The 26,344-nt window shown below is 40.6% G+C and overlaps 1 protein-coding gene across 2 annotated transcripts; it reads right to left on the bottom strand.

The window, feature by feature from the left end:
- Positions 1 to 305: 305 nt before the first annotated feature.
- Positions 306 to 9,739, bottom strand: C4H11orf58 (chromosome 4 C11orf58 homolog). 2 transcript variants are annotated; one of them, XM_006134586.4, is made up of 5 exons: positions 9,581 to 9,739; positions 8,378 to 8,461; positions 6,343 to 6,403; positions 3,609 to 3,718; positions 306 to 776 (listed from the first exon to the last, which is right to left on the bottom strand). In XM_006134586.4, the coding sequence occupies exons 1-5, from the start codon at positions 9,638 to 9,640 to the stop codon at positions 564 to 566; spliced, it is 528 nt and encodes a 175-aa protein (XP_006134648.1). In that variant the 5' UTR covers positions 9,641 to 9,739; the 3' UTR covers positions 306 to 563. The 2 variants fall into 2 exon arrangements, with proteins under 2 accessions (XP_006134648.1, XP_006134649.1); XM_006134587.4 differs by having other exon boundaries at positions 8,378 to 8,458.
- Positions 9,740 to 26,344: the final 16,605 nt, after the last annotated feature.

Here is a 26,344-nt window from a genome sequence, read left to right as displayed (position 1 = left end):
TTCCATACACATCAACAGAATTCTGAATGGCACCAGGGATCCATAATCACAGAAAGTAAGTACAGAATCAGAACCTAAGCCAATAAACCTGTTCTCTGGCGCTTATGTCACTGTGCTGCTGATCAACTTAAAATCTTAATTCTTTTTAGCAGTATTACACCACAGAATACTGACATTGCTATTGTATCATAATATAGCATCAGGCAACTAATGAAGCCTTATTTAAAAATTTCCAAGACCAAAGGACAGCAAAGAAAGTGTCAGAGGTTTGACAACTATAATGGAATGAGAGTAGGTTCAAAGAATATTGTAAAAGGAGGTTGGGAATTCAATTTATTGTCATCCAATGCACCTGTTTATACTTTACCCCACAAAAAAAAAAAATACACATGCCCATAAAAATGTCATCCACGGCATCTGAAAGCAAGCACTATTTTTTTCAGTCTAAAAGAAGGGCTTTTTTAAAATCATAATACAAAGATATGTGCTGTAAGCAGTCCTCCACTTTGCACTAACGAAAAGGCTTACTGTACTTTAAATACAAAGACTTATTAGACCTGAAGTTATGAGCCACTGGATTTAACAAACATCATTTTATAATTGCTTTTCACATCTTTCTTGCTTTCTGGATCATCAGCTTCACTGTCTTTTTCAGCAGATTGCACTTCTTCAGCAGATTCCTCTTGCTCTGACTCAGAGTCACTTTCAGAGTCCTCTGGACTTTCAGGTTCAGGAGAATCTCTGTTCACATCATCTTGTCCTTCAGCTTCCTCCAGCTAAAATAAAAGCAATCTCATTTTATATTCAAGTTCCATGATTCTGTTACATTGCTCCTTTTGTGTTAGTGGTTCAAGATGGTACATGGTATTAAATACGAGATACCAGATACAACCCATCTTAGTCTTTAATACAGAAAAGATTAGTTTCTCAGATACAGGAATAGCTGATTGTCAACCTCCTTAATGACATACGAATTACAGTGGTGAAAGGTTTTTAAGTTCTAGGATCTCTGACTTTAGTAATGTAGTAACTGGACCCTCTCCGTTTTGTTTGCTAACGTTTCAGCAGCAAAGCTAGTAAGATTTAAACAATAATGCTTAATGCCAGGAATGATTTTTAGCAGGAATTTGTGCGCACACAACAGTGAAGCTACTTTGCGGTTGACCATTAGCCCAACATCACTATTCAAGAAGAAATCAACAAAGAGAACTTGGAAACAATATCAAATGTGGTTGTGAATGCAAGGTTTTCACTACTTCATTACTTCTTCAGCTTTGGTGGGAGTTCAGTCATTCTTGATGCAAGAGAACTGCTGTTATACTGTACCCAACTTTCATGTTATTTAAAAAAACTTTAATTTTAACGTGAGACTCACAAGCAAGATTGCAATGTCTTGTAAATCTGACACTGGCAAATACAGAACTTAGTACCATAAAATAAATTTTCAATGCACAATCTGAAAAGGACAGGCCAATAAGGGTATAGCTTCTATTTACACACAAATGCTTTAGGGAAAACATGTATCTGTGTTTGGAATAATAAGACTTTGCTAGTGTGGCAGAAGTTCCTTAACTCAAATCTAGCAACCTCAGAATGCTTCCTATAACCATCAATATTAGCTCCCATCTAGAGTACACATTCACTGATAGTTCAACCTCATGCTCAAATACCTTGTTTTTAGGTTTCATTTTTTAAAAAAGTATGATAGTTCCATCTAGGAATGAATGAGGGGACAGATCAGTTGATTACTATTCTGTTCATTCTTTCTGAAGCACCTGGCATTAACCATTGTCAGAAGACAGAATACTGGGCTAGATGGACCTTTGATCTTACCCTATATGGCCATTCCTATGTTCTCAGCAAACTACCAATTTTATTTTGTTGCTTTCACTTTTCTCTCTCTCTTCCAGACAGTTGTGCCTAACTTCCCATCCCTTGAGACTGGCTCATGACTAGGAAGATAGAGACTCATCTGAAAACTTCATCTGTGTGTCTAGTAGTAGTAGTAGTAATTTCCCACCCCTCCTCAGAGTAAGAATTACACAACATAATTATAACAGTAGCATGCAATAATAGCATCTCAGGCTGTGACTACCTTTTTGAGCTAAGGCAGTTTAATTTTGGTAATAAAGACCCCACCCCTTCCCAGGTGATCTCAGGAATGGGACTAGCAATTGGGAGGGCATTCATCCATCTGAATTAGTGATGAACAGATGCCCCAGCGTATTTTCAGCACCTACTTAAGAGTAGTGTCTTGTTTCTGAAAGCTGTGAAAAGCCTTAACCAGTTGTAGTCATTAAGGAGTCCATAGCAAGTGAGAGTCCCCATAATTATTTTGGTTAGTGTTCTATTTAAGTTCCCCATGCAATCAAATAAATAAAATATTCTTCACTTCCTGTGCTAAATTGTTGGGTAGACATCTCTGAGGAGCTTAACATCTAGCTATGTACAGTGTATAACTTGTTTTCAGATGTTCACGAATTTTTACTGGTACCTCTGTGTACAAGCACAAGAAGCTTTTGCAGGTTTGTACTTAGTAAACTTAGAGGGGCATTCTGAGAGAGTAAGTTTGACATGCAAAAAAATGGGATGTTTAAGTAATTCATTCTCTCTGCCCAGTGGGACAAGCCTGTCTGTGACAATAAGAAAAAACTTAAACAATGAAAAGTCTAGTAGCACCTTAAAGACTAACAAAACATGTAGATGTTATCATGAGCTTTCGTGGGCAAAACCCACTTCTTCAGATGACTGGAGTATTAGAAGTCCAGATCAAGAATAAATAAGGGAAAAGGGGAGGTGGGGGAAAAAAAGGAAAGAGACAGTCAGTAGACAACCCCCTAACATCAAAAATTATTTCCATTAACCACGCAACACACCTCCAATAATCATCCAGGAACCCACCCCTCCAATCAGCCCCAGTGCCAACTCTGCCCACACATCTACACAAGCGATTTCATCACTGGACCCAACTACATCAGGGGCTCATTTAACTGCACATCTACTAATGTGATCTATACCATCAAATGCCAGCAATACCCCTCTCCCATATACACTGGCCAAACTGGACTGACTCTACAGGAAAGAATTAATGGACATAAGTTAGATATCCATAAAGGCAATACACAGAAACCTGCTGGAGAACACTTTAGTCTTTCTGGACACTCATTAATGGATCTCTCAAGTCACCGTGTTGTTTCAGGCCAATTCCACAAGCCAAATACACAGGGATGGATTGGAACTTAGCATAAGAATTAAACTGGTAAATGAAGTTAATGGAATGAGCAGAGACATCCACTGGCACCCACACTGCCTTCCACATCCTAATGACTCCAACCAAACAATGGAGGTGCCAATATCAGCCTCTTGTAACTACTTGAACAATTTACTCCCCCTCACCTCCCCACTTTTCCCCTTATTTATTCTTGGATCTGGACTTCTATTACTCCAGTCATCTGAAGAAGTGGGTTGCACCCACGATAGCTCATGATACCATCTACATGTATTGTTAGTCTTTAAGGTGCTACGAGACTTTTCGTTGTTTTTTAAGTTTTTCCAGTTACAGACTAACTTTGCTACCCCTCTGACAATAAGAGTAAGTAAACTACTACCTCACTGAAACCAAGTCCACAGTGTCGTCGATTTCTTCCAGACATTGTGCTGTCCATGCTTTGCTGGAACTGAGACTCTAGGTCTTCATTCATTTTCTTGTCTTCTTCCCCTGCAGGTCCAGTGTACTTGGTTATGGTTCAGTCAAATTAACAAAAGTATTTGATTACACAAAATCACCAGATCTTTAGGATTTAGCACTGTATTTAAACTTTTTTTTAAAAGTCTTCACAGAACTTACTAGATTGACTAGTTACTACATAGCAAATACATCATCACCCTTATAAAATTCTCTTTGCCTGCAGCAATTAATTGTTCAACAGGAAAGTAAAATACACTAATGTAATAAAGATGGACTGATAGATCAATACTGTACATGGACAGTACCATAAACAGGGTTTACTAGACTGTAACACTACCATGTAAAATCAGTCATGTGTCTATACTAAAATAAGCTAAGCATGTTAACTATCGGTTAATTTACTAGTCGAGTAGTCGATGGAATTTCCATCCACTAGTTGATAGGCACTTCAGCATTCCTCCTTTGAAATGTACAAGAGCCCCCACTGGGGGTCCACATGCAGAACTCCACATTCAGCCCAGGGCCAGCGGGAAGTCCCGCTGACTCCAGGCTGCATGCAGGCCAGCTCTGAAATGTACAAGAGTCCTCAGCGGGGGCTCTTGAGCATTTCAAAGCAGAAGCGCTCTGATGGAGCCCAGAGTCAGCAGGGGACTCCATACTGGGCTGCTGCTCTGAATGCCACGTGGAGCCCATGAGGCATTTCCCCAGAACCCGGGGTCAGCTGGGGATTCCCCAGCTGACCCCGGGCTCTGTGCAACACTGCTGCTTTGAAAAGCCAAGCCAAGGATCAGCAGCAAGGCACTACCCCTTTGAACACCACCTTGGCGTTTTAAAGGGGCAGCGCCTCATAGAAATGCCGAGGCGATATTCAAAGGGGCAGCGCCACACAGCTGAGCCAGGGATCAGCTGTGCAGCACTGTCGCTTTGAAGTACCCTCTCTTTCCCCCCCTTTTCTGCCTCTGATTTGCTTATCGGATAGTTGACTAGTCTTTAACATCCTTAAAATAAACCATTCATTTTTAATATACCCCCATCCTGCCCATATTGCAATTTTCCATGGCAAGATGAAAAAGTTTTATTGGAGCAGGAGCTTCAAGATATTCATTTCTGCAGCCAACAGTCTCTACATTAGCAAATCAAGGCAGTGCAACTAATGATTAAAATGAAGCAGTACACACATACATAGCAGTAAGTCAGGAAGTTCACTCCTGCTACATTTAAAACAAACTACCTGTGCTTGGGCCTCTTCATCTCTCACATTTGAATTCTCAACAGCATAACACAGAAGATGCTTTGCTTTCTATTCACCAGTCATGGGAAGCAATTTGAAAATTAGCTCTTTGTCTAGTAAATAGATGCCCTCCATTTATTTCAATAAGTTATTACCTCTAGTCTACCTAGGTATAGTCTACATTATGAAAATGCTTAGTTCACTGTGAGAGAAAAGCCAGGGACTCCTAACTCTACTCCCATCTGCCAGTGACCTCCTCATTTGTAAATGAGAGATAATTACTTATCCTTCCTGTGAGAATTAATATCTGTACTATGTACATTTTTATTCTTAAAAGAAGAAAGGATTGCCAACTGTGGGAAACAGGAGGAGAGGAGATAAAGAGGAAGATTTATACAGGGATAAATGTAGCTGGTTGCTCTGGTCTTTTAGCAAGGAACAGGGCTCTTGTCAAAACCTAACCAGAACCTCCTGCTAGTGATCAATATTAGTACTCAATTCTTTCAGATATAAATCCCAAAATGCTTTACAAAGGAGAGAAGTATCATCAGTGCTTGCCCAAAGGTTACCCAAGAGGCCAATGACAGAAGCAGCAATGGAACTGTTTCTCCCATCCCGATCCAGTGCCTTATCCACTAGATCACATAGCCTAGATCAGCTAAGAAGTTGTTACTATTAAGACAAACTGGAGAAAAAAAATGCAGTAGTCTGGCAGCTCCTATTCTATACAGCAAAAAAAAAAAATTTAACAAAGTTCTTATTCTGCACTTTATCATAAGAAATCAAGTTTGAAATGGGACAAAATTGAAGATATCTTGGCTTTGATAGTTAATCTGACTATGGAAAAACAGACAGTCATTTACTGATTACGTCCAATACTATTCATCTCAAAGTTTGCTCAGTTTACAAGAAAACATCTTGCTAGGACTATCAGACCTATAAAATCAACAAGGACTCTGAGAAGTCAAGCCCAGTTCTAATTTATGCACAACATCCTCCATCAAAGTTGGTAGCATAACTGGTGATGATGCATGAAACATATAACAGTGTAGTCTACTAGGCTGCAGCTATACTCACTGTGCTGACCAGTAAAATTGTTTTGATTCTATATAAAAAAGAGACAGATACGTGAGCCCCCCATTTTGGAAAGCATTTCAGCAGGTGCTTAAAGTTAAGAATATGATGAAGTGTTTTGCTCAATCTGGGCAGCAGTAAGTAGACCTGTGAAGCAAAAGGCCTTTTTAGCCACTATACTGACTTTTAAAAGAGGATGAGATTATGCCAAGTCCCTGTTTTCTTTGGCTTTAGTTACAAAACTGAAACCCCCCACTGTAACCGTAGTGAAGGTATAAGGACTTAGCTCTGCCTCCCTGGATGAATGTTAATTTACAGGTTACTAATTTGTATCAGCTATTAAACTGACCTGTTCTGAAATGAGAAGTTGATCTGTGGTCTCCGATAACAAGGCGGCCAGTGTGTTCTTTCTAAAAGAAAATGCAATTTATTGTGAACTCTGACAGCTCTACCTACATACTAGAATTCTTTGATAGAAGAGCCCTACTGCTCACTAACAACAATCTTTTTTTTGGGGGGGGAGGGGGCGCGAAGGGTGGCACATTCATGAGCTTTTTCACCTGCCAATAACTATCTATTGACAATGCTAGCTTCATTTTTATCTTCCACTAATCACAGTGAAGGAAACCACAGGTACTCTACTCTCCCCACCAGCAAATCTGTTCCTTTTCAGCATCACTGCAAAAGGGATGATGACAACCCTTTCTGAAATTGCAACAGGATGAGGGAAAACAGACCACCTGAGACCAGAACTATAATGCACAATAAAGTATCAAGTTACAACCCAGGTTTTGCCAATTACAGAAATAACTCCACTTTTGATTCCCCTAGAAATGATTTTGCAACTCAATTCTCCCCTACACATCTTTATTTTCTACTTATTTCCCCCTCCCCTTTTCCTTCTCATTCTCATTCTGTCCTTAGTGAAGAGAGGACCACTTGGTGGACTTGAATTGCTACCTCCATAGGGCTGTATTTTCCAACAAAACATCCACATAGGATAAGGAAAGATATGGCCAGTGGGCCTCAACCCACAGCCCGGAATGAGAGAGCCAACACAATTTCTGTTTCATTAGGAGCCTCTGTAGGAACACAATTTGCAGTTAAAGTCCCTAAGTTAATCTAGGCTCATGCTACTATCCCCAATAGTACTAAATTGCTCTGCCCCTAACAGAATATAATGATTCTCTCTAAGCTAGAGAAATAAACCAATTAATTTTCTCTAATATAACAGCAGGCGAATTTAAAATTGCATGACTAAGTTGTATTTTAGGCACATGAAAACATTCGGGCTCCAATATTGGTTTCATGCTATTATATATTACTGAGCACCTTCTACATTAATCACATGAAAAAGAAGACATACAGAATGCAGTGTCCACTCACATAAGTGGATGTAGATATTTTCCTTTAAGTATGCTTTGTCCTATAAGTACTTAAATTGCAAGCCATCTGATTGTGTCTGCTACTGAGTCTGGTTGCTGTTATATTTAGCCTTTGCATCTCATTTATCTGAAGCAACTTTCACTTATCTGGAGCCAACTTTTTTTGGAGGGGGGAGGGAGAGGGGAGAGATGCTGAGTAAAACATTAAGCTGTTGGTTATTCTCATACAAGTGGGCTAGAAAGTGTTCATGACTATTTTACAGTCTGATCTAAAAATAAAAGAATCTGGAAAAGCCTCAATAAGTCAGTTTTCAGAGGTAAAGCTGAAGCTCTCTTATTACCATGCAGTGCTATCTAGTCTAATTGTTGAGTAACAAGGCAGTATTCTGATACTACTACTTTTTACAGACCTTATATAGTAAGTCGTTGGTGCCCTTGAAATGGTATTATTATAACTACAGGTTGAACCTCTGTAGTTTAGCAACATTCGTGATCTGGCATGATTTTAGTTAGCAGAATGTCCACTACCACTTGGTATGGCCAAGTTTCCCACAGTCCCATAAAGTTTGTGTACAGCCACCAGTCCTGTCTCAGTGTTCTGTGCTGGTTTTAGCTCTAATTTACCCCTAAACGTCTTCTAAAAGCCCAATAAGCAATGGAAGTCTGGATAATGCTGCAAGTCAATATTGACCTCCCATCTCTAGGGTGCCGGACTACAGAAGTTCAACCTGTACAGCTGTTAAACTCAGAAATCCTGCCAGAAATGAAGTTACATAAAAAGGATGCACAGATGAACGTAAGTATAATGTTTTCAATAAAACATCGACATTCAAGCAGGCAGTACCTTATCAATAACACTTCACGCTGAAAGTGATTGCATAGTGTTCTTTGTTTCAAAACTGATCTGTAAAATGTTTTGTTATTTTAAAGAACTCTTCCCTAATATCAACCACCCTTTATCTACACAAAATGCTTAGATTTAAATTAACAAAATCTCACCTTTCCTGCTCCCATAAGTCTCAAGAACTTTTGCTTTCTTTCTTCATTACCTAAGTCTACTGCTTCCCAGCTGCTAGACCCCTGCTGGAAGACAAAAGGCAAAAACAATAAAAAATAACAATTTAAAAATGCAAATAGACCAGCTTATATTCAATAAAGTATTCCAAGTTATACATAATTTTAACAATGTTCTGAGGTAGTAAGAAGCAACATGTACTGTCATGCAGTTTCAATACATGACCTGCACATGACCACAGCCTAATTCACTTTTATTAAAATGTCAACACTGAGAAGTGTTTTATAGATACAGAAGCTTCAAGGAGTAGCCAACTTAGTCTGTAAAGTGCTACCAGACTGTTTTTTTCTTCAGTTTACCAGTACAGACTAACAAAACATGTAGATGGTATCATGAGCTTCTGTGGGCACAGCCCACTTCTTCAGATGACCCTGGGTCGTAAGGGTCATCTGAAGAAGTGAGAAGTGGGCTGTGCCCACAGAAGCTCATGATCCCATCTACATGTTTTGTTAGTCTGTAAAGTGCTACCAGACTATGTGTTGTTTTTTCAGTTTCTAGTTTTAATAAACAGGTCTAGGGAAGAGGGACTGGAAAGCACTTTTAAAAAACCTGACAGAAGGAGATACGGCCTCAAAGGTGGTCAACAGATCTTAGGGAAACATCGTACCACATCACCAACAAGCCCCTGAATGAAAGGTAACAAATGATCAATGCAAGAACGGGGTCTGACTTCTGCGGCCATTTGCAGAAGGCGAACGCAGCCGCCTGCCAGGGTACAGCCGCGCCGCGCTTACACCGGGGGCCGCGCCGCAGCTCCGCTCCAGCGAGTGAAAAGCAGCCGAACCCTTCACCAACAGGCCGCCCCCGCCCCCAATAGCCTCAAATCTCGGCCAGGGGCAGAGACCGCGGGCCTGGGCACACGCCGGGCAGAACAGGTGCGGGACGGCACCAAGCCCGGCCAGGCCTAGCGGGATCTGCCAGCACCGGCCCCTGAGGCGGCGCGCCCCCTGCCCCAGCCTCTGCCCCGCTTCCTGCGCGCGGCCCCGGGCGAAGCCTCGGGCCCCTCCCCGCCCCCAGGCGGCGTCAGAGCCGCGAGCAGGGGCCGGAGCCCGGGCACTTCCACCGGCCCACAGAGAGCCGCCCGTGGGGGGTGGGGGAGGGGCTCGTGTCCCCCACGCGCCGCTTACATCAGGGGAGGCCGCTCGCTTCATGCCGCGGCGCGGCTGCGTCTCCCTGGCCGAGCTCATCTTCCCTCAGGCCGCGGCCCTCACGTCTCCCTTCCAGGCCTGGCGGCAACGCAGGCAAGTTCCCGGCTGGCGCCGGGCATGCTGGGAATTGTAGTTCCTCGCGGGCCACGCACGGGGGAGGAAGGCAAAGACTTCACGTCCCAGAATCCCCTGCGGAGGGGGCGGGGGAGCCGGAGCGAAATCTGCCCCTGATTGGCGCAAAGCCTCCGGGGTTTCGCCGGCGGTGGCGGTAGGGCCGCGCTAGGCTGGGGCCGTGAGGTTCTGAGTTCGAGTTCGAGTCCCCGACTAGGCAGTAAAAGCACCTCGTAGTTTCTTCTTTGCCGAACTTCTCGCCCCGCGGTTCAGACGGGTAAATACGCACTCGTGGGTAGGCGGGTACGCGCTGCCCGCCCGCTCCTTGCAGCAGACCCGTGATCGGACCCTAACTCTGAGTCTGGGTGTGATGGGGGAGCACAGCGCCCTGCTCGGGGCAGCTGCACATGGCAGCGTCGCACTTGCCCAGCCCGGCACAGACAGTCGCTGTCTCCCTGGGGTGGCTTTTCCCTTGGAAGCAAACAGCTTTGTCACAGCCTGAGTACAGACACACAGAGCTGGGGTGGGAGACTGGCGGGATTTCCTTGCAGAGGAGGGGGCAGCAGATGCGCCTGTTTTCTAATCTAGAGGCTGCGGTTCAGTCTTCGAGCTTGCTGGTGGCTGTCACTTGATGTGCAGAAATACCCCTGAGCTCTGCCTGCCCCTCAACCCTCTAGCCTGCTTAGTCAGGCCCTCGGGCATCCTCCAGCCCTGCCACAGAGATGGGGTTATAGCCCTCAGCAGTATGCAGACGCTGTTGTTTAGACAACAGGGGGTTTTTTTTTAGAAAAAAGTGGCCTTTTTTCCGAAAAAACTTCCCCTGTGTCTAGACTGCTGCTGTGTTCTTTAGAAATTAAATCGAAAGAACGCAGCAGTTTTTCCGACTGCAGTAAACCTTATTTTACGAGGAAGAATGCCTTTTTTCGAAAGTGCTGATTGTAGTCTAGATGCTCTTTTTCTAAAGAAGCTTTTTCAAAAGTATCTTTCGAAAAAGCCTCTTTCGAAAGAGGTTTGCAGACTAGACGTAGCCTAAGAAACTGGTTAATATCTCATCCTCTGTTATTCTGATAAACTTCTTTCACAGATTGGAAAGCGTCCCAGTCTGGGCATGATACTTCCCCTCTACACACTGCATTCCTCTTTCAAGAGACAGGACTATGTAGCACTTTAAAAACTAACAAGATAGTTTATTAGATGATGAGCTTTCGTGGGCCAGACCCACGAAAGCTCATCATCTAATAAACTATCTTGTTAGTCTTTAAAGTGCTACATAGTCCTGTATTTTGTTTCAGCTACACCAGACTAACACGGATACATTTCTAACACTCTTTCAAGAGAGGAATGCAAATGCAGGCAAACAAAATTACAAATGAAGCACGGATTTGAATTTTCCTCGCTTCATTTGCATAATCGCGTCTGGCCACTATTTCGAAATACCCTATTTTGAAATAAAGAACACTGTGTAGATGTGGTTATTTCGAGAAAAAAACCTTTTTTTGAAATAACTCTTAAACCTCATTTTGGGCTCATCTAGGGTACGTCTAGACTACAAACGTCTAGACACTCTCTTTCGAAAAAGCACAGTTTGCATTCAATAGTGCCTTTTTTTGAAAGAGATCTTTCAAAAAAAGGGTGTTATTCCTCATAAAATGAGGTTTACCATGATCGAAAAAACTGCTGCATTCTTTTGATTTACTTTTGAAAGAACACGGCTGCAGTCTAGATGCAGGTGAAGGTTTTTTGAAAAAAGGCTACTTTTTTCGAAAAAACTCTGTAGTCTAGACACACTCCTTCGACTGTTCCCTGTATCTAGATATGCCCTTTATAAGGAGTAAGTGTTATTTCAAAAGAAGGGTTTTTTCTCGAAATAACCATGTCTACACAGCATTTTTTATTTCTAAATAGGGTATTTTGAAATAGCTGCCGGATGTGATAATGCAAATGAAGTATGGGAAATTCAAATCCATGCTTCATTTGCAATTTTGTTTGTCTGCATTTGCATTCCTTTCTCGAAAGAGGAATGCAGTGTAGACATACCCTCTTATATCTTTCCAGCAGTCATCTCGGGTGATAAGACATCTGGCAGCTGCCTCTATTGTTTGACTTCCGATTTTTATGTAGATTTTGCCAAAGGCAGAAGTCCTTGTGTGCAGTTTAATTTTTTCCTCATTTTCTAGTAGAAAAATACAGAATCCAAGATGGGTCTCAGCATAAGGTGACTGACACATATGCTATTGTGGGGACTCTAAGCCTGTCCTATAGACAGGTCTGTAGGAAAAACAAGCCCATTTACAGATCATTGACCTTATCAATGAGCCATCAAGTTTCTGAAATACCCTTAATGGCCCTCACTTAGCACGTCTATATTAGTATATACAGGTCTGTACTTCATATTTCTAACTTCAAATACAGGAATACAACATGCAAACAAATAGAATGGACACATTCAGCACATTATAACTTTTCAAATGATACCTTACAAGAAGTATTTTGCATAAAAAGTATTTCAAATATGCATATTCAGAAGCATACAGTATTTCCATAACACATATGGATAGCCTCATGACAGAGGCACTGCCCTGATACATTTTAATGAAACTGAAATTTTGTCTCAGACTCAGTAGAGCTAGATAAGTTCCTCACCTCTTACATTAATGCTAGCAGTAATCCTCCTTCTCTGTGATTTTTTTTCATACTACTAGAAAATTTTACCCATTACACTAAAAGGAAGATTAAATTAAACTGATGCAAATGAATGTGTTTACACTTTTATTTATCAATTTAAAACATGTTTAGCTTAGTTTCATTTGATTACTTACGTAATCTGTTTTTACTAAACCAAAATAAGCCACTTTTAAAGTGAAAGCTCGCACAGAGTTTGCTTTGGTTTAACTACATTTGTGTAAAAAGAGATTAAAATTAAACAAGGAAAATCTCTTGGTGGAGACAAAGAATCAAATTTTCAAAAATGCCTAAGTGACTGAGAAGCCTAAACCCCATTTTCTGAAGTGACCTTAGACGTTTTTAGACGCCTACGTCCTATGGACAATCACTTTTGGAAATGGGATTTAAGCTTCTCAGTCACCTATGTAAAATTTTTAAAATTGCCTAAACCTGTGCTTCAGATTTTACATCCTCCCTCTCCCCACTCCCAACTCCTTTCTGGAATGTACAGAAAGCAGAAGGTTCAGAAGAGCTAGTGTTTTGTAGAAAATTGGATAGAACAGCATCCAGGTTAGGTAGGTAGACATAGGCTATGTCTACTCTGCAGGGAAAAGTCGGAAAAAGATACTCAAATTGCAAACTGCAATTTGCGTATCCTTTTCTACTTTTCTTCTGAAAGAGGCTTTTCTGACATTTGGCCCATCTACACGGGGCTACATGTCAGAAAAAAAACCCTCTTTCAGAACATCTCTTCTTCCTCATAGAAGAGGTTTATAGGGATGCCAAAAAAATGCATCTGTGTTTCTGAAATGTTTTGGGGAAAAGCAGACGCATTCCTTGAATGCAGCAGAGCTTTTCCGTGATACTCTACAGTGTATACATAGCCTTAGATAGAGACATAAGGTCAGAGTTAAATTCATTTGTAGAAACCTAATTCAGAATTTCATGACTTTCAAATGTTTGCTTCTTGTTTTATAATGCAATGTTAGGATGATGTTCTTTTGAATTAATTTCCAGTCTTAACAGAGTCTTTTTATTTTGTCTGGGTGTGTAAAATGTTCCCTTTTGTAGGGGTCCCTAACTCTAGTCATATTTTAATCTACCTTTTTATAATCCCACAGTAGAATAGTGGTACAGTAATAATGAAATCACATTGGCTTTAATATTCTAAAAGTTGTGCAGAGTTATACCTACACCTTGACTCCAGTACAGCCTCTCTCTGAGTTACGAACGAGTTACGGACCAAACACTTGGCCGTAACTCGAGCTGTTCATAACTCGTACCCTATTGAGTCATATGTGACCACACTGTTTGTAAGCACGGGTTGCGTTCGTAACTTGGGGACTGCTTTTACGACCGCTCCATGGGAGCTTTGGTCGTAAGTGCGAACGGTCGTAACTCGACTGTTTGCAACTCAGGGAGTGGCTGTAAATGTTAATTGGAGTTCCAGTGCCTTGAAAATGTAGTAGAATTTGATTATCACTACATTTATAACTGTCAGTTTATGTGTTGGTTAACCTAAGGACTTGTTTCCTTATAAAAGGACTTCTTACCAAAAAGATCATGTTGTTTCTCATGATTCCAACAGACACATAACTGTGAGCATTTATCTCCACAATAGTATCATTAAGGTTGGAATTGCAAAAGTTTTTAAAGAAAAACAAAGAAATGGAAATACTGTTATATCTTAAAATTAATCCAAACTGCAGATGAGCTTTCTTTCAAATTGTGGGTTGCTGTAATAGGCAGTGCTTTTTAAAATAAAATAGTAAAATATTAAGATCCATGTGTCTTATTGTAGTGTTTGTTACATAAGAACAATAATGTCCTGGTAGTATTTTAATAGTGAACTCTCACAAATGACCTGCAATAAACCCAGTCTAAAGTATGTGTACTTACAGGATGGGTCTTTCTAATTTAAAGAGACACAACTCAGCAGGACTAAACTGTATTCATTCAAGACTTCTCGAGTAACATAAGCAGGGCCGGCTTTAACAAGCGCAGGGCCTGATTCTGGGGGCGGGGCCGCGCATGTGCCACACGCCTGGGGCAGCACTACGCATGCACCGCGTGCCTGGGGGGAGGCATTGTGCATGTGTCGTGCCCCGGGGGCCTGTGCATGCGCTGCATGCCCGGGGGAGGCGGGGGAGGCACTGCGCATGCGTTGTGCACCCAGGAGCGGGGCCCACTTAGGTGCGGGGCCCCATTCCATGGAATCAGCTGAATCATCCTAAAGCCGGCCCTGAACATAAGAATTGGTTGGTTGATCCTTTAACAAAAATATGGACTTTTTCATTAAAATCAGGAGTGAAGGATGGCAAATATTGTACCTCTCTTTGTAAGGGTATTATAAGTAATCCTGATATAGACTTTTACCAGTGAATGTTACATCAGCACCAGGAAAGCTGGTAAATTACAAACAGAATTATGCTAGGTACATATGACAGGGACAAAAGACCATGTCTATGTAAAGGAAAATTATGCTTCTCGAATCTGTTAGTATTCTTTGAGTGGATAAACAAAATAGAGATTTAAAAGGTCTGAATGACATTTATATGGGCTTTCCAAAAAGTCTTTCCCAACGTACCTTATAAGATAAGCCTGGGCTCACTGGTTAATGTTCACGGTTACATACAGGCCCTCCCCTTCTCCTTCTGAAGTGGGGGGCAGGCGACTCCCTGGCAGACATTACATGCCAGGAGCCAGCTTAAAAGCTGATTCCCAGTGCACACATGTGTAAAGTTGTAACCGCTTGTTGGGGTCACTGGGCATGATCCTAGGTAACTCGGGGGAGTGGAAGATCACGAGAATCGATGAAGCGCCCCCGCTCTAAGCCCAAGCACCGTAAAAGCATCCCCCCTTCGACCCCCTTCTCCCCCCAGGCATAATTTTCTCTAGCTCGCTAACAGCTGGGAACAGCAAGACCTTGAGGTTGCCTAGTTACTATCAGTGGTATAGAAGAAGAATTCAGAGATGTCTCTGTAGAGGGAAGGAGGAGGAGGGGGGCTGGCAGCATGTCCCAGTGTGGGAAACTTGCTACAGTTCACTATTTTCCTGCAAGTAAACAACCTGGGTATATAAGGAGGGAAAACTGCTTACGTTGGTGTGCTTGATCTGAGATGTCTAGTCTCCTGGCACCTATTTGAGCGTTCAAATAAACTTTTTTTGCTTCTCCACACCGGTGTGTTTATTGGAGCGTGCACACTGGGCAACGAACCCAGCTGTTGCTCCCTCGGACACCCTGTGTCGGCAACACGCTTAAATTTTTAGCAGTTACATGTTTACCAGAATAAATGCATTTTAACATCCCTAATCTTCATAGAGTGTATCTCCCCTCAGTGCAAAGAGCATGCCTTTTCTTAGAAAGGGTGAAGCTCATTGTGAGAATTACTGGAAATAAAATACACATAATAATGACCTCCGTGAGGATTGTCTGTCTCTGACAAGTTTCAGGTTTCAGACCTCAACAATATTCGTTATAGCTCTGGCCTCTGCCTTGAAAGAAGCATGGATACTTTATTTTAGCCGAATTGAAAAATGTCTAGATAGATTGATCCCAAACTTTGGGCAGAGAAAAGCATAGAACATTCTAAAGGTGAATGTTTCAGAAAAATGTAAGTATGTGAAACCTAAAATGAAATCTTTTCTTCAATGAAATCTTTTCTTCAAAGAATCTTGTGTAGTATCTACAGCTTTTTAGTGGTTGATCTGTAGAGAAATGGGATTGATGTAGTGGAATGGGATTGGGAATATAGTCCTAACAGCCTCACTGACTAGGGCTGTGTCTACACTACAAAGAAAAGTCAGAAAAAGATACGTAAATTGCAAAGCACAATTTGCATATCTTTTTCTGCTTTTCTTACAAAAGAGGCTATTTCAACATTTGGCCCGTCTACATAGGGCCAAATGTCGGGAAAAAAACCCTCTTTCAGAACAGCCCTTCTTCCTCATAGAATGAAGTTTAGAGGGATGCCGAAAAACGCACGTCTGCTTTTCTGAATATTTTTTCCGGAAAAGCAGATGCGTTTCTTGGACCCGGCAGAGCTTTTCCGGGATACTCATACCTTGGATGAGTTACTTCACCTTTCTGCTGAGGATTTATTGCATAGCACTGTGCAGCTGAAAGCACTATAGAAGTGTTAAGCACTAACTGAAGTGTAACTGGACTGTCTCAGTTGTTAATATGCTAACAGATTATCCCATAAAATTCAAAGCATTTAGGAGCAATGTAAGCAGTTCAGGACTTTTAATTGTAACTAATACAATTTTGATCCTCAAAATAGCTAACCCTCCAGGACAAGGGAATGTTAGTGGAACCCTTATATGAGAAAGCTTAGCAGTATAATTGGTCAACATTTTTAATTTGAAACGTATTTTCAGATTAAAACAGCTTTTTTAAAGAAATTTTTATCAAGAAATCTGTTTCTTTTGAAAATGTTCTGGTTTTTGAAAAAACAAAAGTGTCGAACTGTCAGATATTTGTCAGAATTTTTTTTCTTTCTGACCAGCTCAAGTCAGTAGTGATCACATCAGACAACCGATAGATATTACCACAAAGGACAGTAGAAAATATGCAATGTGTGAGTAGAAATGTGAGGAAGATGATTTTTAATTGAAATCTAACTTGTACAGGATATCTGTTAAGAGTGTCACGCTATATATTTTAGTATCATGGTGTCAACCAAAAATTCACGTCTTTTCCTTGGAGAGGTACAGACAATAACAGCAGTCAAAAAGAGACCTATAAAGGGAAAGAGCTGAGAACAGAGCATCAGTTGAGGAAGGCAGTCATAGCTGTTAACATTTAAAAAGCCCTTTCAAGGACTAAGGAAATAAAAGGTAGAAATGCCCTCCTCTTGAAATGGCTTTTATACTTCTGAGCATGTTATAAAAGCTTTTCTTAGCTTCCCCTCTAAAAACAAAATAGTTTTTATCGTAAACAAGACAGGAAGCACATCAGTATAAAGAGTGGTGCCTTCACTTACCTTTATTTCTGGGCTAGCAGAACATCTTTTTATTTACTGTGCAAAGGAAAGAGGAATTGTTGCCCTCGCTTAAAGCCTGAAGGAAACAAAGTCCTGACAAGTGGTTATATGCTTGAACCTAGTAAGTTGATGCCTTCATGTTAGACTTTGCCTTTATTATTAAAAACACGATAGCTAACTCTGGACAGCTCTCTCAATGTAAAATCCTAATAAAGACAAGGCACAAGTAGTTTTTACCTCCAGGTAGCTTGAGAAGGTCAGCCTTATGCCTCCTACTTGAGATTTACATCAGCTAACTACCTGGAGGTAAAAACTACAGAGCTTAGCTTCCACTGGGATTTTACATTAAGTTGGACTGAGTGGGACTGTCCATGAGCTACAAATCTTTTGCCTCTGTTGTAATATTGTACTTTTAGTAAAAAAAAACCACCCTTCTTTTTTGCAGTGAAGACATGGCCCTGTTGTACTACTTCTTGCTTCTATTTCCTCTGTCCTGATGTGCAGTCAAGAACACCAATAAACTTCTGCCAATTTAAGTTTTTTTAGTGTGACTCTAAGCAATGATATAGAAGCATCAATATTATCAACATATATTGTATTTGTGTAGAGAAAAAAACCTTAGTAGATCTTCTGTTTCATTAGCTTGTAATCAAATTAAGGAAATCCATGTGATGTGAGGAACAAAATACATATATAAGCAAGGCCAGGATCTTCAGTGCCCCCCCAGCTTCTCTATATGGCCCTGCCTGGACCCCACCCCCAGCCTGTGAACCTGTCTGGAGCACTGGTCCCTTCTCACCAGCATCCTCACGTGAACCTGCCTGAAGTCCCCAGCAGACCTGTGTGACCTGCTCTGTCGCCTAACCTGGCTCCAAGGAGGCTGCAGTGACTTTTCACTTGAAGAAAAAATACACCTAATACCAGGCGAGCCGACAGACTCGACAAGCCCCTGGGCAAGTGAGGTGGGCCCCAGCTCCACACTCCCAGAAGTGCAAGGGCCCAGGCAGCTGGCCCTCAGTGCTGTCCGGATGGCCCCCCCCTTCCCTAGCATCATCCAGAGCATGCTTCCTGGGGCTCTGCAGCGTGCTGCGTGGGGTTCCAGTGTTGTTTAAAGGGCCCATGACTCTGGCTGTCACCGCTGCCATAGTAGCAGCAGCGAATTGCCAGGCCCCGGGGTAACTGTCCCCTCCACCCAACCCATTACTCCCATCAGCAGGCCTGCCCACCGCCTATCTTCTAGCATCTTTGCTGCCACCACCTGCCAGAGAAGTCAGCCTCAGCCAGCTCAGGCTGTTCTAACACCACAGTAGCCTCTTGTTAGCAAAAGGTGGAACTGTAGCATGTTTTCTGCAGGGAAGAAGAATTCTGCCTCCCTCAGTAGAGAATTCTGCATAGTCTCCTAAGGGAAGGGGGCATGACAAGCAGTATGGGGGACTTCTTGGCAGGGGGTGGGTCAGATCAGAAGGCTCCCTTCCTCCTGAGAACTCCAGAGCAACATGGCCAATGGCAGCAGGGCAGCGAAATAGCCCAAAATACTGCAACCCACAACTACTAAAAAATAAATGGCAGCAACTGACAGCTAAAAATAGCTCAATTGGGCTAGAAAGCTGCATACATGGTTTGGAAATCAGGCCCTGTATATAATTAGAATCTTGTATTTCTTAGAGTGAAATTGGAAACCTGATAGAAATCAGTTTCCATGTGTGTTTTCCTAATCACATGATAGAAGACCACTGCTGAATAATTTGTAAGTGGACTGGACAAAGCACACCTGAATGTACTGGAAGGACAAATCCCGCACTGGTAGATGACCTAATAAGTCAACTCTTTTCTAATTTCTGTATTTCTGTGAAACTGAAGTCAGTGGAAGTGGCAAGTGCCTGTCTGAGGCTAAAATTTGCCTGATAGAATCTTTATTTCTGCCCCAAAACACTTTGCCTTCATTATAATACTGTCTTTATATGATTACATACTATTTTTTCCATGTGAACCCTGCCTCATTCAATGTACATAATGAATGTACCAGGAGACAGAATTAAGGCTTCATAAGCAACTGTAAATCCTACTTTTCAAATGCTTGACTTTGCAACCCAAATAATATTATATTTACTTAGTCTCCTCAACTACATATAACAAAACTAAGGGAAATATATGTAGAAGTTATAAATCGTATGTGCCTCTCATGTTATCTGTTGGATGTTAACTTGCCTGAATTCCAGGACTTAAATCAAAGGAATCTGTAAAGGAGAAAAAACACAGGGAACAAAACAATGGCAAAGATGAATGGCTCTATAAAGAAACAATAAGGGGAGCTATCATATTGAGGAATATCCGCTATCTCCATCCAGTGTAAAATAGCTTAGTCTTCCTACAAATAACTTTGTTTCAATCATGTCTAGATGTGTTTGGCAAAAATGTGCAATGTTTTAAGTTCCAAATTAGAATTTTATTTTATATTAGTTTTAACTAAAACCTTTTTTAAGAACTAATGTTCTTTGAGGAGATGAGGAAGCTCTTACTATAATATCATATATGAATCTCTTAATTATTACATTTTTTTTCTGCAGTGAAGCACGTGCTGCTTCAGAACCCCTATCTATAACCTGTAACTTGGGTTAAAGCAACTGTAAGATCCAGTTATAGGACTAGTATCAGAGGAAACTACCAGTACCTTAAGATATGAATTAAGGAATCCATGTCTACACTACAGATAAGATTGAAGCAGCCACGGTCAGACTTCCAGGGTTTGAATGAGCAGGTCTAGTGAAGACACGCTAATTCAAACGGAGCGGGGTGCTGCCCTCGATGCAGGTAGTCCTGCTTCTATGAGGAATAAGGGAGAATGTGCTCCCTCTGACTTCCCACAGTGTGGATGACGCCAAAATTTGAGTTAAGATACTTCAATTGAAGCTACGCAATTAATGTAGCTAAAGTTGCATATCTTAATTTGAATTTATCCCCTAGTGTAGACCAAGCCTAAGAGAGAGAAAAGACAAAGCCTAAAATCCTGGTTGCTAGACCTGGAGATCCATAAACCATCATGAAGTCTTGAAAAACTAGAGGAGAGATTTGTGATCCACAGTGTAAGATCCAATGTTAAGTATATTGCCACAATGATCTTATGGCAAAATTGGTTGGTCACGTTATAAAATTATGAACATCATCATGTTAAACAGAAGTAAAGTTTATCCATTTCTTATGTTCATGTACTAGGATTTTCAAGTCATAGCTGTGTAGCAATTGCAGACTATATAGATTTGAATGACTGTGTAATAAATCATCTAAAATAATGGAAAATTTATTACCTACTTACTTACCAAGATGTTTCTTTGCCATGGACTCTTTAAAAACCATGCAGTGACATATGCAGATTACACACTGGGGCTATGTCTAGACTATCCCTCTTGTGCAAAAAAAATGCAAATGAGGCAAAGCGTGAAATATTGCTGTGCCTCATTTGCATAATTATGAGGCTCCATTTTTGCGCAAACCCCCCTCTTGCGCAAGAGCCGTTCTTCCTGAAAAAAATGTGGAAGCACGGCTATTGTACAAGAGGCGGTTTTTGCATAAAAAGGAGCTATGTGGACAGCTCCTTTTTGTGCAAAAGCCTCTTGCATAAAAATGGAGCCTCATTAATTATGCAAATGAGGCATGGCAATATTCCACGCTTTGCCTCATTTGCATATTTTTTGCATGAGTCGTGGCAGTCTAGACATAGCCATATAGTATTAAATAAACCATACAAGATCTTGACAACAGTGCTTAGAATCAACCCTACGCCATCACTGAGATCTCAGCATGCAGGTGCTATGCTTGGCCAATCATATTAGATTTGAGAATAAGTATTTCTAGGAACAGAATGTTGTGACAGTGCATCAGGGATTCCCCCGATTCTGCACCCTTGTAGCAGCAAGATGAGATTCCACCAGCCAATAGAATAGAGAGGGTTTATTGCTTCTCCAGGATACAGCACAGCATAGATGTGATGTGGTTACAGGAGTCAGGGCCAAGCAGCCTCTGACCCCTTGGGATAGGGGCCCACCACCCCTTCAACACCCCAGTACTCAGCTTAGTTTCTTTTCTCCATGTTTTTCCAAACAAGACTGACTAGCTCCCAGGCCCTGACCCCCAGCCAGGTGGCCATCACCACCTCCCTTCCTTTGTCTCTCCCTTAGGGAAGAGCCTTATCTGCTCAGACTGGGGCTAGATGTCTGGAACAATACACCTGTGGGTGAGTCAATGGGAATCACACATCACAGCGTAGGGGAACCTCAGGTTGCAGAGCAGACAGCACCCCCACTACGTCACAAATGTATCATGGTGTTTTCAATTTGCTGCTTGAAGATGTTTTTCATATCATTTGAGATGGTGATGGACATGGAAGATCGGCATTGTTTACGAGTGTAAATATGTTAGAAAAAGAAAATGGCCATCCAGCCCAGTATGCCCATCCCTTCTTGTCGCTTATGCTTCATGTTTACTCCTCAGCTTTTTTTACCATAGCTATTGATTCCTTTCTTCTCCATAAACAAATTTAGGTGTCTCCCAAGCTCTTTAATGCCCTTTATTGTAATTGGATTTCCTACTATCTTATTCCATATGTTTATGGTATGAAATAATTTGCACTGCATTCACTTGCTTTATGAATTGCTTCCTAATTGTTAGGAATGGCCCCAACTTCTTTTTCTTTCGTATCTGCTGATAACGAGTAGTTCCAAGGCAGGCCTGGTTATGGCAGGCCTGACAATGATAATAGTGCTCTGATATCCTTTCTAGAATATACTTTAAGGTTAGGACAGTGATAGTAATATCTAGGATAAATGAAATTATGAATATTCATTTATTAGTAGTTACTAACATTGATGCTTTTACTTTGAAAAAAATATAGGTTTGCAATAACAATGTTAAGGACTTTTACAGCCCATAAACAGCATAGTGAAGGGGTGCAACATATTGTTTTCATTAATTTAAGCAGGATACCCCTTAATATGATGCTTCCAAATGTATCCAGGTATGACAGTCTCAAAGCTGGTATTTTACATGCAGTTCATTTTACTATTATTCTAGTCAGTACCAATGAGTATGTTTGAGTTTATAATGTGGGAAGAGTGGTAGATTAGCATTCTAAATTTTAAGATGAAAACAAATTCAGAGGGCATTGCATAATTTGAATCTTCTACTTGGGTACTAAATTAATCTAATTTCTGAGGCATTAAATACATTTTGGGATGAATAAATTACAGGAGTCATAGTAAATTGCAATTAAAGAAAAAGTAAATTATATCTTCGAAGCAGTTGGTTTTTCTGGACAAAGCAGCTCTGATTTTGTCTAGTTTTGAAAGCTAAACAGTTTTGGGCTTGGATAATATTTACCACTGAACCATGTGAATGTAGTTGTTGTCCAGGTTTCTTGGGTTTCTGAGATGGCAATAGCTGCTAAGATCTGGGTGTGATTCCTGCTCCTGTTCTTTAGTATACCAGTATATAACAAGAAACAGTACCAGCCTGTGGCCAAATTACCATGGATTTCGGTCTTGTTAAATCTCATAAACTAAGCATGGTTGGGCCTGATCAGTGCTTGAATGGGAGCCTGAAAGGTAAGAGTCCATAAATATTTTTTATTTTTGCACCTGCATTTTAATCTCCATTCTTCCTGAACTGTAATTCCCCTCTTACCTTTTTATTTATCCTTTTTATAATATTTTTCTCAATACATTTTCTCTTTACAATTAAAATCCCTGCCTTCATTTGGTCTTATTCTGAGAATTGTGAATGGGAGTTAAAGAAAAAGTACAAAATATATTTTAGTTTGTGACCATTAAATAGAATTACCCAATGTTATGATCAATTAAAAGGAGTGAAATTCCTGCATATAGAGTTAATGTTGTGCAACCATTAAATACATTTCCTAATTTATTGTACAGTAGAACTTCATGGTTATGAATTGGCAGGTCAACTACATATCTCATTTGGGACCGGAATTACACAAGCAGGCAGCAGCAGAGAGAAACGCAAACACAGTACAGTACTGTGTTAAAAGAAAGCTAATAAAAATAAAGTAAAAGATTAAAAAAAAAAAAGATTTGACAAGATAAGTAAACTGTTTCTGTGCTTGATTCATTTAAATTAAGATAATTAAGAACAGCATTTTTCTTCTGCACAATAAAGTTTCAAAGCTGTATTAAGTCAATGTTTAGGGGTAAACTTTTGAAAGAATCACCTTAATGCTTTGTTCAGAGTTACAAACATTTCAGTTTCAGACAACTTCCATTCCCCAGGTGTTTGCAACTCTTGATGTTCTACTGTATTGAACGTCTCCAATTAAATGTTTGTTTAATGTGAATTTTGCTCTTTACATGTAAAATTGTTCAATATAAATTTTTGAACGCTGGAAAAATATTTAAAGGAGAACAGTTGGCTGGTTCAGCATATTTTGACAGTAGAATTAATACACCTCCTTTTTCTTGCTAGCTAAGATCACGAGAGGTTACAGAAGTCTTTGCTCATGCTTCTCCTCTGTTACCCTGGTTGCCTTTTTAAAAAACACTGGAGCTGATAGGCTAATCTGGGACAATGCATCCATAAATCTCCACTCATGGTCCCTTTCTGCTTTCTTAAAATATACTCAAATATGTCACTGCAGGACAACCTGAATCTAACAGATATTATACAGAAGACAAGAATTTGATGATGATACCTATAATTGTCAGTAGATAAGAAGCCTTCCTAACAAATCATGCAGACCTAATTTGGCATACGCCATGGCTAAAATGATCTTCTTGCAAAAGAAATGTCATTTGCTGCATTTCTGGGCATTAGTATAAACCTATATTTGATTAGCACCTTTGCTTTAAAACTGGCATCCCACCCTGTGAGAAGGCATATTGTCACCCTGACAGATAGGGAGAGAACCAGTGTACATACCAAGGGTCAGATTTCTCTTCAGTACTGTTGAAATACTGGTACAGGCTGAGCTTCTGTATCAGAGGTACAAGTGTTTCTTGGCAACAACTAAAGTTCCCGCTACATACTTTGGCACAATACTCAAGGAAGCTTAGTGAATTCTCATGGTTTCCATGAAGTTTCAATAATATGGGAGCCCATATATAATTTCTGCTAACAATGGCTCTATGAATATCAACAGGAGAGGGAATATACTTTCTTAATAATAGAATAAGAACTGTTGAAATGCAATCATAGCTTTCATGGAATATGACTCTTTTTATTAGTTTAATGGTTGGTTTATCCTGCTCTGAGAGCAATAGAAACTGTGGTTTGGCAATCAACCCAAATTGCCTATGTCACAGTTTAAAACTTCATTCCGCTTGTTCCTCTTATTTTTATTTAAAATAAATTCTGGATTCTACTCATATGTTAGTACTTCATCAAGAATTTAGCCTGTTGTCTGTTCCCATGTACAAATTAGTGGACTGATATTAATTCAAGAACATTCTTTTATTTTTCTGAAGGTAATTCTGTGTGGTTTATTTCAATTTATTTACTCTTTCCCCCCAGAATTACTGTAAAAGTTTTCTATTTCACCCATTACAGCATAGTGTTTTTCACATTGAATAGCTGCATCAACATGAATCCTTTATAAGGACCTTAAAAACAAACTTTGCCAAGTCCCAGAATACAGAAGCTAATTCACATCCCAATACTCAGCTGCCTCATGAATAAAGGAGAGTCTGTGCCTGACACTTTGAAGCTGTAGCTGTTAAACCATACAGAATATTTACCTCAATAAATCATTACAAGAAACTAAGGTACAATTATACCCACAGAGAAATAGAATTCAAAACATTGATTTATGTGGTTCAGTGCCTGTTCCCTTTTCCATCATGTTTTGAATTTTATGCATGTTTGTCATCTTTGGCTGCTTCCATGTATCTTTAAACTAATGGGTCCTGCTTTTTTAACATTTCTCATTAGGTTTGTTATTTTACTTTGGCATACAGACATGATTTGCACAGTGTACAAAGTTTTACATTTAAAATTATCATGTCATTCCTTATAGTATAGACTAAAAATAGAAAATGAGCATAATTTGTTTAGACTAATAAAGAGCCCACTCTGCTTCATTTGTGACTATTTAGGCTGAAATTCCATATTAATTAAAGCTTTTATTTGGCTCCTTGGTGCGAGGTTGGGGGAAAGACTACAATAAACAGAGGACAGGAACACACCACTGTTCCTTTAAAAAAGTGGCCGCTGTTCTAGAGTGTTAAAGAGACAGAAGCAATATAAAACAGCATTTGTGTGGTGTTAGACTCCCCTCTTCCCCCTCAAGGGGGAAAATAACGCTAAAAGAAAGAAACAAAAGAAAATGAAAACTGATGGCCATAGGAAGGATTAGAACTGAAACTAATAAATGTGAAATGAGAGCAGGAAGGTAAATACATATAGCAAGAAGAGTCTGAAATCAGCCGCAGACTCTATAAGGCCACCCACGCCTGGAAGAGGATGAATGGATATGTAGTTCTGTTCTGCAGGGCGAAAGGGTGGAGAGTCATTTAATAACTACTAAATGTTCCTTAATAAACTTAAAAAAAGTTTTAAATTGAAATATATTTAGAGTCTCCCTTCTTCTCTTGGCTCTGAACTATTTATTTATTTCTGTTTACTTGCATTATGGCAGCACCTAGAAGCCCCAAAGAGGTTAGGTATTCTTTGTGTTAGGTGCTGTACAAACTCATAGTAGCCAAAAACTATGCTCTTACATTGGGGCTAATGTTCCCTGACCAGTCCCAAACCAGGGAATTTGCTGGATCAGGGGAGGTCAATGCCAGGTCTTCTCTGGCAACAGCAGAGGGACTGGCATTGATAAGCACGAACTGGGGGAGGGGGCACTTGGGCGGAAGAGGAGGGGTGGCTGCAGAAGGAAAGCAGCTCTGCAGGAGTGCTAGCCCTGTGGCCACAGATTGCATTCCTGTCCTCCACTCTCCCCCACCCCCGTTGCAGGGCTCCGCAGCCATCCTGCCTC

The sequence above is a fragment of the Pelodiscus sinensis genome, chromosome 4 (assembly GCF_049634645.1).
Source record: "Pelodiscus sinensis isolate JC-2024 chromosome 4, ASM4963464v1, whole genome shotgun sequence".
Lineage (NCBI taxonomy): Eukaryota > Metazoa > Chordata > Testudines > Trionychidae > Pelodiscus > Pelodiscus sinensis.
The sequence above is the reverse complement of the archived record's forward strand: the minus strand, read 5'-3'. Positions and strand labels throughout refer to the sequence as shown.

What these genes read in the sequence shown, in the direction of transcription:
- C4H11orf58 (XM_006134586.4), bottom strand. Translation starts at nt 9,640, where the DNA reads ATGAGCTCGGCCAGGGAGACGCAGCCGCGCCGCGGCATGAAGCGAGCG. An exon ending in GACTTATGGGAGCAGGAAAG is followed by an intron (nt 6,404 to 8,377) that starts GTGAGATTTTGT and finishes ATTTTCTTTTAG; the next exon opens with AAAGAACACACTGGCCGCCT. An exon ending in AACTTCTCATTTCAGAACAG is followed by an intron (nt 3,719 to 6,342) that starts GTCAGTTTAATA and finishes CTGGACCTGCAG; the next exon opens with GGGAAGAAGACAAGAAAATG.